The sequence below is a fragment of the Oncorhynchus kisutch genome, linkage group LG2 (genome assembly GCF_002021735.2).
Source record: "Oncorhynchus kisutch isolate 150728-3 linkage group LG2, Okis_V2, whole genome shotgun sequence".
Lineage (NCBI taxonomy): Eukaryota > Metazoa > Chordata > Actinopteri > Salmoniformes > Salmonidae > Oncorhynchus > Oncorhynchus kisutch.
Window position 1 is genome coordinate 76,877,228 of NC_034175.2, and position 13,821 is coordinate 76,891,048.

The window sequence follows — 13,821 nt, forward strand, 5'->3', positions numbered from 1 at the left end:
AACATTCTGAGTATGTTGTCTATCACTAGCAGCACCATATCACCAGGTAACATTCTGAGTATGTTGTCTAACACTAACAGCACCATATCACCAGATAACATTCTGTGTATGTTGTCTAGCAGCACCATATCACCAGATAACATTCTGATTATGTTGTCTATCACTAGCAGCACCATATCACCAGGTAACATTCTGAGTATGTTGTCTATCACTAGCAGCACCATATCACCAGGTAACATTCTGAGTATGTTGTCTATCAGCACCATATCACCAGTTAACATTCTGAATATGTTTGCTAAGCAGCACCATATCACCAGGTAACATTCTGAGTATGTTGTCTATCACTAGCAGCAACATATCATCAGGTAACATTCTGAGTATGTTGTCTATCACTATCAGCACCATATCACCAGGTAACATTCTGAGTATGTTGTCTATCAGCACCATATCACCAGGTAACATTCTGAGTATGTTGTCTATCACTAGCAGCACCATATCACCAGGTAACATTCTGAGTATGTTGTCTATCACTAGCAGCACCATATCACCAGGTAACATTCTGAGTATGTTGTCTAACACTAACAGCACCATATCACCAGGTAACATTCTGAGTATGTTGTCTATCAGCACCATATCACCAGTTAACATTCTGAATATGTTTGCTAAGCAGCACCATATCACCAGGTAACATTCTGAGTATGTTGTCTATCACTAGCAGCACCATATCATCAGGTAACATTCTGAGTATGTTGTCTAACACTACCAGTACCATATCACCAGATAACATTCTGAGTATGTTGTCTAGCAGCACCATATCACCAGATAACATTCTGATTATGTTGTCTATTACTAGCAGCACCATATCACCAGGTATCATTCTGAGTATGTTGTCTATCACTAGCAGCACCATATCACCAGGTAACATTCTGAGTATGTTGTCTAGCAGCACCATATCACCAGATAACATTCTGAGTATGTTGTCTATCACTAGCAGCACCATATCACCAGGTATCATTCTGAGTATGTTGTCTATCACTAGCAGCACCATATCACCAGGTAACATTCTGAGTATGTTGTCTAGCAGCACCAAATCACCAGGTAACATTCTGAGTATGTTGTCTAGCAGCACCATATCACCAGGTAACATTCTGAGTATGTTGTCTAACAGCACCATATCACCAGGTAACATTCTGAGTATGTTGTCTAGCAGCACCAAATCACCAGGTAACATTCTGAGTATGTTGTCTAGCAGCACCAAATCACCAGGTAACATTCTGAGTATGTTGTCTATCACTAGCAGCACCATATCACCAGGTAACATTCTGAGTATGTTGTCTAACAGCACCATATCACCAGGTAACAATCTGAGTATGGTGTCTAGCAGCACCATATCACCAGGTAACATTCTGAGTATGTTGTCTAACAGCACCATATCACCAGGTAACATTCTGAGTATGTTGTCTAGCAGCACCATATCACCAGGTAACATTCTGAGTATGTTGTCTATCACTAGCAGCACCACATCACCAGGTAACATTCTGAGTATGTTGTCTAACAGCACCATATCACCAGGTAACATTCTGAGTATGGTGTCTAGCAGCACCATATCACCAGGTAACATTCTGAGTATGTTGTCTAACAGCACCATATCACCAGGTAACATTCTGAGTATGTTGTCTAGCAGCACCATATCACCAGGTAACATTCTGAGTATGTTGTCTATCACTATCAGCACCATATCACCAGGTAACATTCTGAGTATGGTGTCTAGCAGCACCATATCACCAGGTACCATTCTGAACATGTATACATGTACTTGGTGATTCTCTCCATCAGGGAACAGTAGTTATAGTCATAATTGTACATTTGCAATGACTTACCTGGCTACAAGTAAAGGTTTAATGTATGAAATCACTCACGCACACACACAGACCTCATCCGTAAACCATCTCTCTGTGTATTACAGCACAGATACCAGGAAGATATGGAGCGCTCCCTCCACCAGGGAAGAGGAGTCTATGCAGGGCTCCGCCCCTCCGCCAGATACCAACAGGCCAAACAGAGAGAGAGAGACCATCAACTGCTACAGCACGTCATCTCCCTCTATCTGTCCTCTTCCCCTGCACAGCCCTCATTCCGCCACCGGGGGGCAGCAGCCCTGCCGGCCCCACCCTACTACGAGGAACCGGAACTGCCTCTGGACTATGTAGAGGACTACAGTCTGACAGAGCTGGCTATGGCTAGAGCCAGACAACAGCAGCAGCTTCCACAGCATGACTACAGCTCTCTGGCTGGGCTGGATGGTGAGTTAGTAGATCTGCTGTCTTAAAACCTCTTCGGGATCTCTTCTATTCTACTCCCACTCGAATCCCGTTAACGCGATTGATTTGACAACACCCAGTGAAATTGCAGTGCGCCAAATTCAAAAACAAAAATAATCATCATAAAAATTCATAAAATATACAAGTGTTAAACATCATATAATAAAGCTTAACTTCTTCTTAATCCAGCTAAGGTGTCAGATTTCAAAAAGGCTTTACGGCGAAAGCAAACCATGCGATTATCTGAGGACAGCACCCCGCATACAAACACATGACAATGAGATTTCAACCAGGCAGGTGCTCGACAAAAGAAATAGTGATATAATGAATGCCTTACCTTTGAAGATCTTCTTCTGTTGGCACTCCAAAATGTCCCATAAATATAACAAATGGTCATTTTGTTCGATAATGTCCTTGTTTATGTCCCCAAAATGTCAATTTATTTGGCGCGTTTGATTCACAAATACAACTCGCCCAACATTCCTACAAAGTATCTAATAAGTTACCTGTAAACTTGGTCCAAACATTTCAAACAACATTCCTAATCTGACTGTAGGTACCCTAAAACATAAATAATCTATACAATTTAAGAAGGGATATACTGTGCTCAATACCAAACGAAAACAAAGCACGTTCCAGGTCGTGTGCAACAAAAGACTTGTGACACATGGAACGGAAAAGAATACTTCTTCATTTCTCAAAAGAAAAACATCAACCAAATTCTAAAGACTGTTGACATCTAGTGGAAGCCATGGGAACTGCAAGCATATTCCTATTCAAAAGGCTTTACCATAGAAAACTAATGGAAAACATATTGACCTCAAAAAAACATTCCCTGGATGGATTGTGCTCTGGGTTTCGCCTGCCAAATCAGTTCTGTTATACTCACAGACATTATTCAAACAGTTTTAGAAACTTCAGAGTGTTTCTATACTCATAATATGGATATCCTAGCTTCTGGGCCTGAGTAGCAGGCAGTTTACTTTGGGCACGCTTTTCATCTGGATGTGAAAATACTGCCCCCCTAGCCCAAAGAGTTTTTAATGTAGCTCCACCACTGGGCTGGATGGTGAGTTAGTGGATCTGCTATCTTAATGTAGCTCCACCACTGGGCTGGATGGTGAGTTAGTGGAGCTGCTGTCTTAAATCATGCAACAATTAACTCATGAATAACATAGGGCACCACATACGTATTAGTTTATTAATGGCGGCTATTCCCCGAATCCCCTCTTAAAGATCTGAAGATCTTTTATATCAATAGCAGCCATTAATTATTCTTTACCTTGTTAGTCTCATTCCAAACGTCGTAAAATACTTGCACATCGGCACGAACCCTAGTTTCCATAATGAATCAGCGATATACAAATTGAATTAATTCTTTATTTATTTATTTATTTATTTATTACTAAATAATCACGGAAATCCATAACAATCAAACAGTAGATATTGTTTACTAACAATGAAAGTCCCTAGTGGACTAAAGAAAAACAGTTTGGCTATAGCATGATAGATTCAGAGAGGAAAAGGGGGGAGCGGAGGAAGACAATGGGAACCTATTCTTGCATAAATGTGAATACATATGCACTTTAACAATCGCTCGTTCGGATAAAGGAATAAATCAGTATTTACGATTAAGCTGGTGATGCGAGGCTCTGGTTTGCCCAGTCGAGGTCGCCATTGTCCCTTTGTAGATTCTGCCGGGTCGTTGTGGAATGAGATGTTCATCTCACTTGCGGTCTTCTGCGTCGGTCAATGTTTTTACTAGATTTGCTACCTTTACAGCTGCAGTCTGTTAGGCTGTGATCTAGGACTCTCCTCTTCTTGAGAGATCAATAGTTCAGAGTTCATACAATTTCACGTGTGGAGCATGCTCTCACGTTTTCAATTCTGTAGAGTTGAAATTAGAATTAGCCCTTTTAGAACGCGAGGACAAGTCCACACGGTATTTGGAACTGACATGACTTTGGGTCACGGGAGGGGGGGGTTTATAAAAATGTAGAAAAGAGGTTGGTTCATCATTTATAACCAATGTCTGTTCACTTGGGCGTGGCCACTTGGCTGGGCATGAGTTACCATTAGATCAAAACAATTCATTTTAGAAGACTTGTAATTGTAATCATTGTTATCTTTTCAAAAGTATTCTTATACTAAGTCAAACATTTTATCCAACCTTTAGATGCAAGCCTCACAATTGAGGAAAAGCAGGGTAATGTGGCTGTGAGTTTCTTTTTTCTTCCCCCCCCCCCCCCCCCCCCATGGTGTCACAACTGTGAACAAAGTGGACGGATCGTAGCTGCCCCCCCCCCGACCATTTACACATTCTCAAAAATATATTTTGTTCAATTCTCAAATTCTGGGACGTTGTGCAATTGGGCGGGAGAGTCCCTTTGTCTTGGGCAGGAGAGTCCCTTTGTCTTGGGCGGGAGAGTCCCTTTGTCTTACACGGGAGAGTCCCTTTGTCTTGGGCGGGAGAGTCCCTTTGTCTTGGGCGAAAGGGTCCCTTTGTCTTGGGCGGGAGAGTCCCTTTGTCTTGGGCGAAAGAGTCCCTTTGTCTTGGGCAGGAGAGTCCCTTTGTCTTGGGCAGGAGAGTCCCTTTGTTTTGGACAGGAGAGTCCCTTTGTCTTGGGCAGGAGAGTCCCTTTGTCTTGGGCAGGAGAGTCCCTTTGTCTTGGGCGGGAGAGTCCCTTTGTCTTGGACGGGAGAGTCCCTTTGTCTTGGGCGGGAGAGTCCCTTTGTCTTGGGCGGGAGAGTCCCTTTGTCTTGGGCGGGAGAGTCCCTTTGTCTTGGGCGGGAGAGTCCCTTTGTCTTGGGCAGGAGAGTCCCTTTGTCTTGGGCGAAAGAGTCCCTTTGTCTTGGGCGGGAGAGTCCCTTTGTCTTGGGCAGGAGAGTCCCTTTGTCTTGGGCGAAAGTGTCCCTTTGTCTTGGGTGAAAGAGTCCCTTTGTCTTGGGCGAAAGAGTCTCTTTGTGACACTCTCTCTCTCTCTCCATGTGGCAAGGGAGAAGAGGGCCTCTGCCAGGAATTTATGACACTGTTGTAAAGTCATAAAACTGCCCCCCCCCTCCTAACAGGAGAGGGGGTTGGGAGGGTTCACATCTCTGCTAGAGAGGGCTAGCGTCATGACACAGTGAAGGGCTGTTAAGCTAAAACCAGGACTTGAATCGTTAAGCTTAAACCAGGACTTGAATCGAGGTGGTATGAGAGGGTATGCCATGGGCCTACCTTTTATTAAAGAAAACCACAGACCTAACCATTGTTAGCTTAAGATTTTACAGAAAATGAAACAGATCCAATTCCCTAAAGTGATTTATAACAGCGCGTTAGTCCACAATGCTTTATGCTAGAAACAAAGTCATGGGAATGACGTGACTCCGATGCATGTGGGGATATCAGTGTTTAGTTTCAGAGACATTCAGAGGCTGAGCTACAACCTTCTATAGCCGAGGAGACAAAACATTCACTTTGCTTGGAAACTAATCTAATTCTGTCACTATCAATTGATTAAGCTGTTCACTTTCTGTGACAGCTTTTAGGGAAACAGTTGTGACTTCTCTTGTTGGGTTAATCTTCTGAAGATGAGTAGCCAGCATTTAAAGATTACATTTTTCTGTGTCTGTAGGCCTACTGTCTGGGGTGGAAAGGTAGGCCTACTGTCTGGGGTGGAAAGGTAGGCCTACTGTCTGGGGTGGAAAGGTAGGCCTACTGTCTGGGGTGGAAAGGTAGGCCTACTCTGTCTGGGGTGGAAAGGTAGGCCTACTGTCTGGGGTGGAAAGGTAGGCCTACTGTCTGGGATGGAAAGGTAGGCCTACTCTGTCTGGGGTGGAAAGGTAGGCCTACTGTCTGGGGTGGAAAGGTAGGCCTACTGTCTGGGGTGGAAAGGTAGGCCTATGGTCTGGGGTGGAAAGGTAGGCCTACTGTCTGGGGTGGAAAGGTAGGCCTACTCTGTCTGGGGTGGAAAGGTAGGCCTACTGTCTGGGGTGGAAAGGTAGGCCTAACTTTTGAAAGTACCAAGCTCAAATTCCTAAGATTTAATGATTTGCGAACGGGGACAGTTTTGTTGCAAACAAGACACACTGATTTGGCATTGGAGAAATGTGATGAGATGAACACATAGACCTATCTCTCTGTCCATTCTTAGCCTGTAGTTTTGGTCATTGGTGTGGAAATAAAAAAGATTCTGCTATTATAGGCCGTCATTGTAAATAAGAATTTGTTCTTATTAATTGACTTGTCTAGTTAAATAAAGGTTAAATAAATAAATGAAATAAAAAACATTCTATGTAAAAATGACATAAAATGACTTGAAATGTTTTCTAAAAGGCATCTCTTTCGCTGACCTGCAAAATACGATGATAGATTCATGCAATGATTTTATTTATTTATTACAAAATAAATGTTTCCACCTTTACTCTTGTCCACGTTGGTCTGTGAACCCATAACCTTCTGTCTAGCAGCCCGATCTAACAAAATGCCTGCATTGCCATGTAATGGTTACAGGACAAAGATCAGTTTCCAAAACTGCAAATATAAGGCTCTCTTCTGTCCAGGGAGTGAGGGTAAACTGCATATCTAAGGCTCTGTTCTGTCCAGGGAGTGAGGGTAAACTGCATATCTAAGCCTCTGTTCTGTCCAGGGAGTGAGGGTAAACTGCATATCTAAGCCTCTGTTCTGTCCAGGGAGTGAGGGTAAACTGCATATCTAAGCCTCTGTTCTGTCCAGGGAGTGAGGGTAAACTGCATATCTAAGCCTCTGTTCTGTCCAGGGAGTGAGGGTAAACTGCATATCTAAGGCTCTGTTCTGTCCAGGGAGTGAGGGTAAACTGCATATCTAAGCCTCTGTTCTGTCCAGGGAGTGAGGGTAAACTGCATATCTAAGGCTCTGTTCTGTCCAGGGAGTGAGGGTAAAATGCATATCTAAGGCTCTGTTCTGTCCAGGGAGTGAGGGTAAACTGCATATCTAAGGCTCTGTTCTGTCCAGGGAGTGAGGGTAAACTGCATATCTAAGGCTCTGTTCTGTCCAGGGAGTGAGGGTAAACTGCATATCTAAGGCTCTGTTCTGTCCAGGGAGTGAGGGTAAACGTTAGGCATGTTCTCTGCTATCCACTTCATGTTTTAAGTATTATTTTGCGTTTTGGGGGAGGGACACTTGTTTTTTTTCCCCCAAGTATTCAGGGAGTGTTTAGGTCAAATGTAGCTTGCAGAAGTCAGGGCCATTATTTTCATTTCACAGAGGTCCGGTGGGTGGTTGGGTGGGTGGTTGGGTGGTTGGTCAGGGTGGGTGGTTGGGTGGTCAGGGTGGGTGGTTGGGTGGTCAGGGTGGGTGGTTGGGTGGTCAGGGTGGGTGGTTGGTTGGTTGGTCAGGGTGGGTGGTTGGGTGGTCAGGGTGGGTGGTTTGGTGGTCAGGGTGGGTGGTTGGGTGGTCAGGATGGTTGGTTGGTTGGTCAGGGTGGTTGGTTGGTTGGTCAGGGTGGTTGGTTGGGTGGTCAGGGTGGTTGGTTGGGTGGTCAGGGTGGGTGGTTGGGTGGTCAGGGTGGTTGGTTGGTTGGTCAGGCTGGTTGGTTGGGTGGTCAGGGTGGGTGGTTGGGTGGTCAGGGTGGTTGGTTGGTTGGTCAGGGTGGGTGGTTGGGTGGTTGGGTAGTCAGGGTGGTTGGTTGGTTGGTTGGTCAGGGTGGTTGGTTGGGTGGTCAGGGTGGTTGGTTGGTTGGGTGGTCAGGGTGGTTGGTTGGGTGGTCAGGGTGGTTGGTTGGTTGGGTGGTCAGGGTGGTTGGTTGGTTGGTTGGGTGGTCAGGGTGGTTGGTTGGTTGGGTGGTCAGGGTGGGTTGTTGGGTGGTCAGGGTGGTTGGTTGGTTGATCAGGGTGGGTGGTTGGGTGGTCAGGGTGGTTGGTTGGTTGGGTGGTTGGTTGGGTGGTCAGGGTGGTTGGTTGGTTGGGTGGTCAGGGTGGTTGGTTGGGTGGTCAGGGTGGGTTGTTGGGTGGTCAGGGTGGTTGGTTGGTTGGTCAGGGTGGGTGGTTGGGTGGTCAGGGTGGTTGGTTGGTTGGTCAGGGTGGTTGGTTGGTTGGGTGGTTGGTTGGTTGGGTGGTCAGGGTGGTTGGTTGGTTGGGTGGTCAGGGTGGTTGGTTGGGTGGTCAGGGTGGGTGTATAACGTAAACATGTAGTATTCCAAACTTTGCAAGTTTGAATCTCATCACGGATCATTTTAGCTAATTAGCAACTTTTTGACCACTTACTACTTTTTTAGCTGTACGAAACAAGAATATAAACCCAACACGCAACAAGATTATAAACCCAACACGCAACAAGATTATAAACCCAACACGCAACAAGATTATAAACCCAACATGTAACAAGATTATAAACCCAACACGCAACAAGACTATAAACCCAACACGCAACAAGATTATAAACCCAACACGCAACAAGACTATAAACCCAACACGCAACAAGAATATAAACCCAACACGCAACAAGTATATAAACCCAACACGCAACAAGAATATAAACCCAACACGCAACAAGATTATAAACCCAACACGCAACAAGATTATAAACCCAACACACAACAAGATTATAAACCCAACACACAACAAGATTTGACTGAGTTATAGTTCATATGAGGAAATCAGTCAATTTCAATAAACTCATTAGGCCCTAATCTATGGATTTCACATGACTAGATATGGGTGCTGCCATGGGCCAATCACAATGGGTTTTTCCAGTAGCTAGCTACACCGCTCCATGGTAAAACAGTAGTGTGTAGTTCCAGTAGTTAGCTACACCGCTACCTGGTAAAACAGTAGTGTGTAGTTCCAGTAGCTAGCTACACCGCTACCTGGTAAAACAGTAGTGTGTCATTCCAGTAGTTAGCTACACCGCTACCTGGTAAAACAGTAGTGTGTAGTTCCAGTAGTTAGCTACACCACTACCTGGTAAAACTGTAGTGTGTAGTTCCCGTAGTTAGCTACATGGTAAAACAGTAGTGTGTAGTTCCAGTAGCTAGCTACACCGCTACATGGTAAAACAGTAGTGTGTAGTTCCAGTAGTTAGCTACATGGTAAAACAGTAGTGTGTAGTTCCAGTAGCTAGCTACACCGCTACATGGTAAAACAGTAGTGTGTAGTTCCAGTAGTTAGCTACATGGTAAAACAGTAGTGTGTAGTTCCAGTAGCTAGCTACACCGCTACATGGTAAAATAGTAGTGTGTAGTTCCAGTAGTTAGCTACACCGCTACATGGTAAAACAGTAGTGTGTAGTTCCAGTAGTTAGCTACACCGCTACCTGGTAAAACAGTAGTGTGTAGTTCCAGTAGCTAGCTACACCGCTACCTGGTAAAACAGTAGTGTGTAGTTCCAGTAGTTAGCTACACCGCTACCTGGTAAAACAGTAGTGTGTAGTTCCAGTAGTTAGCTACACCACTACCTGGTAAAACTGTAGTGTGTAGTTCCAGTAGTTAGCTACATGGTAAAACAGTAGTGTGTAGTTCCAGTAGCTAGCTACACCGCTACATGGTAAAACAGTAGTGTGTAGTTCCAGTAGTTAGCTACATGGTAAAACAGTAGTGTGTAGTTCCAGTAGCTAGCTACACCGCTACATGGTAAAACAGTAGTGTGTAGTTCCAGTAGTTAGCTACATGGTAAAACAGTAGTGTGTAGTTCCAGTAGCTAGCTACACCGCTACATGGTAAAATAGTAGTGTGTAGTTCCAGTAGTTAGCTACACCGCTACATGGTAAAACAGTAGTGTGTAGTTCCAGTAGCTAGCTACACCGCTACATGGTAAAACAGTAGTGTGTAGTTCCAGTAGTTAGCTACACCACTACCTGGTAAAAAGTAATTAACTACTGAAAACACTGCCAAGATTTGAATTTAGTTCAACTACCACCAAACTACAACAAAATGTAACTAAATTACTAGTTGAACTATATGTAGTTCACTACTCTCCAATACTGACATAGTCTCCTGTCTGTGTAGAGTCTATCCTACAGCGTATGGTGGAGACCCTGGAAAGGTATGGTATTGGCCCTAGAGAGCTGACCCCCCAGCAGCTCTACAGACTGGCTGTGGTGCTGCAGCTGATGCAGGCTGAGGACAAGAACAACATAGGTACTTACTTACAACACATTACACATTACATTGTAGTCGTTAAATAAATGATACACATTTCCTAATTTTTTTGCCTCCCAGTCTGTCCTTTTTATTGAATTTCCAGCAACCTGGTCTCAGAGCATTTTGTATTATTCTGTGCGTAAGTCACTCCATTTAGTATGATACGTTACGTTTAGTTTGGTATGTATTCATTTGTGGATGTCAATCGCACATTTCGTATAATTACAATTCATATTGTATGTAATGAATTTGCAAAATGTGCAATATGTTACGAATTTGGTAAATGTACAATATGTTATGAATTTACAAAATGCTACGAATTCTAGCTAGCTTGCTAACGTTAGCTAGGCTAGGGGTTAGGGTTAGGAGTTAGGGTTAAGGTTACAGTTAAGTTTACGAGTTAGGTTAACGGTTTAAGGTTAGGTGAAGGCTTGTTAACATGCTAAGTAGTTGCAAAGTAGCTAACAAGTTGCAGGTAGTTGAAAGTTGCTAATTCACTAAAATGCTAAATTGGTAAGTGATGAGATTCAAACTCGCAACTTTTGGGTTGCTAGACATTCGCGTTATCCATCCACCCTGACCAATCACCCTCTAGTCGATTTTGCCTCAAGTAACCATCTGTCTTGTGTAATCATACAAAAACGTAACATATCATACCAAATGGAGAGCCTTCAGATTTACATACAGAATAATACAAAATGCTCTGAGACCAGGTTGGTATACAAAATGACCTGTGAAGTGTTGTGCCCACGTACTACAGCACACTGTTACCCTTTTCATCTTGTTGGACCATCCTAATCTCACGAGCTGCCAGGATGGTATATCAGGGCAGTCCTTTTCAACACAGTTCGTGTAAACTATGGTGGGATGCCTCACAAGGCTAGCTCAGTACATCTTGGTTTGGCTCGATATGTGTGAAAAGGGGGTATATCTGTCTGCACACAGAAAGGCCCATAGTCATTTAATACCAATGAATAATGAATGCATTACATGAGTCATTTCCTATACTCCATCTGCCTTGTTAAAAACGTCTTTATATTGCTCCCTCTTGTTTTTCAGAGCCACTTACCGATGATCCAAAGAAGGTATGTTCAGATCAGACAGGAATAGGGTACATAAAATACATCAAATGTCATGTGACAAAAACATGTTGTTTACTGTAACATAATGACAGTATAACCATTATCTTCATGTGTGGCCTCCTCCTTCTTCTCCTCCTCATCTTCATCTTCCTTCCTCCTTCGACCTCCTCCTGCTCCTCCTCCTCCTCATCTTCATCTTCCTTCCTCCTTCGCCTCCTGCTCCTTCTCCTCCTCCTCTGCCTCCTCTTCCTCCTCCGTCTTCCCTCCACCTCCTCCTATACACAGACTCAGCAGGTTCTTAAAAGCAGTGACACAGTGCCCGAAAAGGTAGAGAAAGCTCCTGTCCTTGTCCCCGGGCCCAAAGTGGTCCCTACCCTGGCCTCAGCTGCCACTAGTCCCCCCATCACGGCACCTCTAGAGGGCAGCGTGACGGCCAAGGACTCCTCCGTCTCTGTGGAGGATGTGAAAGAGAAGGTGAAAAGCTCCAGTGTCCCAGCTGCTGAGAGGGGAACAGCAGACAGGGAGAAGTATGGATACATCGTCACCAACCAGAGGTCTGTTCTGGTAACTGACTGTATGAATATCTAGTTTAATAACCTCTCATAGTACCTAATACAGGCTGGACTGGGTCGTCCTGTTAAAAATGGATATGACGTATGTTAAATGTATCTGTGCCTGAGTCCCTTGTATCATTAGCTCGTCAATGCCGGATGGCAAGGTCACATGCTGTGATGTTGAGTCTCGACTCAGGTCACATGCTGTGATGTTGAGTCTCGACTCAGGTCACATGTTGTGATGTTGAGTCTCTAGGGTTTTATGCTGTGATGTTGAGTCTCGACTCAGGTCACATGCTGTGATGTTGAGTCTCTAAGGTCACATGCTGTGATGTTGAGTCTAGGCCCTAAGGTCACATGCTGTGATGTTGAGTCTAGGCCCTAAGGTCACATGCTGTGATGTTGAGTCTAAGCCCTAAGGTCACATGCTGTGATGTTGAGTCTAGGCCCTAAGGTCACATGCTGTGATGTTGAGTCTCTAAGGTCATATGCTGTGATGTTGAGTCTCGACTCAGGTCACATGCTGTGATGTTGAGTCTCTAAGGTCATATGCTGTGATGTTGAGTCTAGGCCCTAAGGTCACATGCTGTGATGTTGAGTCTAGGCCCTAAGGTCACATGCTGTGATGTTGAGTCTCTAAGGTCATATGCTGTGATGTTGAGTCTAGGCCCTAAGGTCACATGCGGTGATGTTGAGTCTCTAAGGTCATATGCTGTGATGTTGAGTCTCTAAGGTCATATGCATGTTGATGAACGTGTTGATTGTGTGTTGTTGTTGGTGTTGTTATTGTTCTCCAGTCCTCTCAGTCTGTATAATGGGGTGAAACTACTGGGCGTACTTGCAGAGAGGATCCACCTGACTACCAGCAGCTTCATCAACATCAGGTAGTGCACTGTGTGTGTGTGGTGTGTTTGTGTGTAGGCATGTGTGTGTAAGCTAATCGACTCATTTTGCTCCTCCAGTGTGGTGGGCCCTGCCCTGACGTTCAGGATCAGGCAGAACCCTCAGAACATGAGTGCAGAGGATATGGCTGAGAAGGCTGGTGAGAACATCTCTCTCTCTCTCTCTCTCTCTCTCTCTCTCTGTCTCTGTCTCTATGTCTCTCTCTGTCTCTCTCTCTCTATGTCTCTCTCTCTGTCTCTCTCTCTGTCTCTCTCTCTGTCTCTCTCTCTCTCTCTCTCTCTCTCTCTCTCCTCTCTCTCTCTCTCTCTGTCTCTCTCTCTGTCTCTCTCTCTGTCTCTCTCTCTGTCTCTCTCTCTCAATTCAATTCAATTCAATGGCTTTATTGGCATGGGAAACGTGTTAACATTGCCAAAGCAAGTGAGGGAAATAATATACAAAAGTGAAATAAATAATCAAAATTAACAGTAAACATTACACATACAGAAGTTTCAAAACAATAAAGACATTACAAGTCTCCACTTTTGTGGATTGGGGTGATCAGTCCTTCATTCCAAATAATGGGGAAGATGCCAGAGCTATGGATGATGTTAAAACGTTTAAGCCAATTGGAATTTGTGGTCTGTATATTTTATTTCATTTAGGATACCATCAACACCACAGGACATTTTGGGTTGGAGGGTTTGTATTTTGTCTTGTAGTTCATTCAATGTAATTGGATAATCCAGTGGGTTCTGGTAGTATTTGAATCTCTCACTCTCGTTCTCTCTCTCTCTCTTTCTGTCTTGCGCTCTCTCTCTCATTCTCTCTCTCATTCTCTCGTTCTCTCGTTCTCTCTCGTTCTCTGGTTCTCTCTCTCGTTCTC

The 13,821-nt window shown here is 44.3% G+C and overlaps 1 protein-coding gene across 1 annotated transcript in view; it reads left to right on the forward strand.

The window, feature by feature from the left end:
- The window catches only part of LOC109881393 (receptor-type tyrosine-protein phosphatase-like N), a 91,159-nt gene that overhangs the window by 43,997 nt on the left and 33,341 nt on the right, over positions 1–13,821 (forward strand). Inside the window, exons 11-16 of the mRNA XM_031802378.1 lie at positions 1,967–2,303; positions 10,286–10,417; positions 11,480–11,505; positions 11,788–12,056; positions 12,854–12,940; positions 13,019–13,133. Of these exons, the coding sequence (XP_031658238.1) occupies positions 1,967–2,303; positions 10,286–10,417; positions 11,480–11,505; positions 11,788–12,056; positions 12,854–12,940; positions 13,019–13,133 (966 nt within the window). The remainder of the gene's footprint in view (positions 1–1,966; positions 2,304–10,285; positions 10,418–11,479; positions 11,506–11,787; positions 12,057–12,853; positions 12,941–13,018; positions 13,134–13,821) is intronic.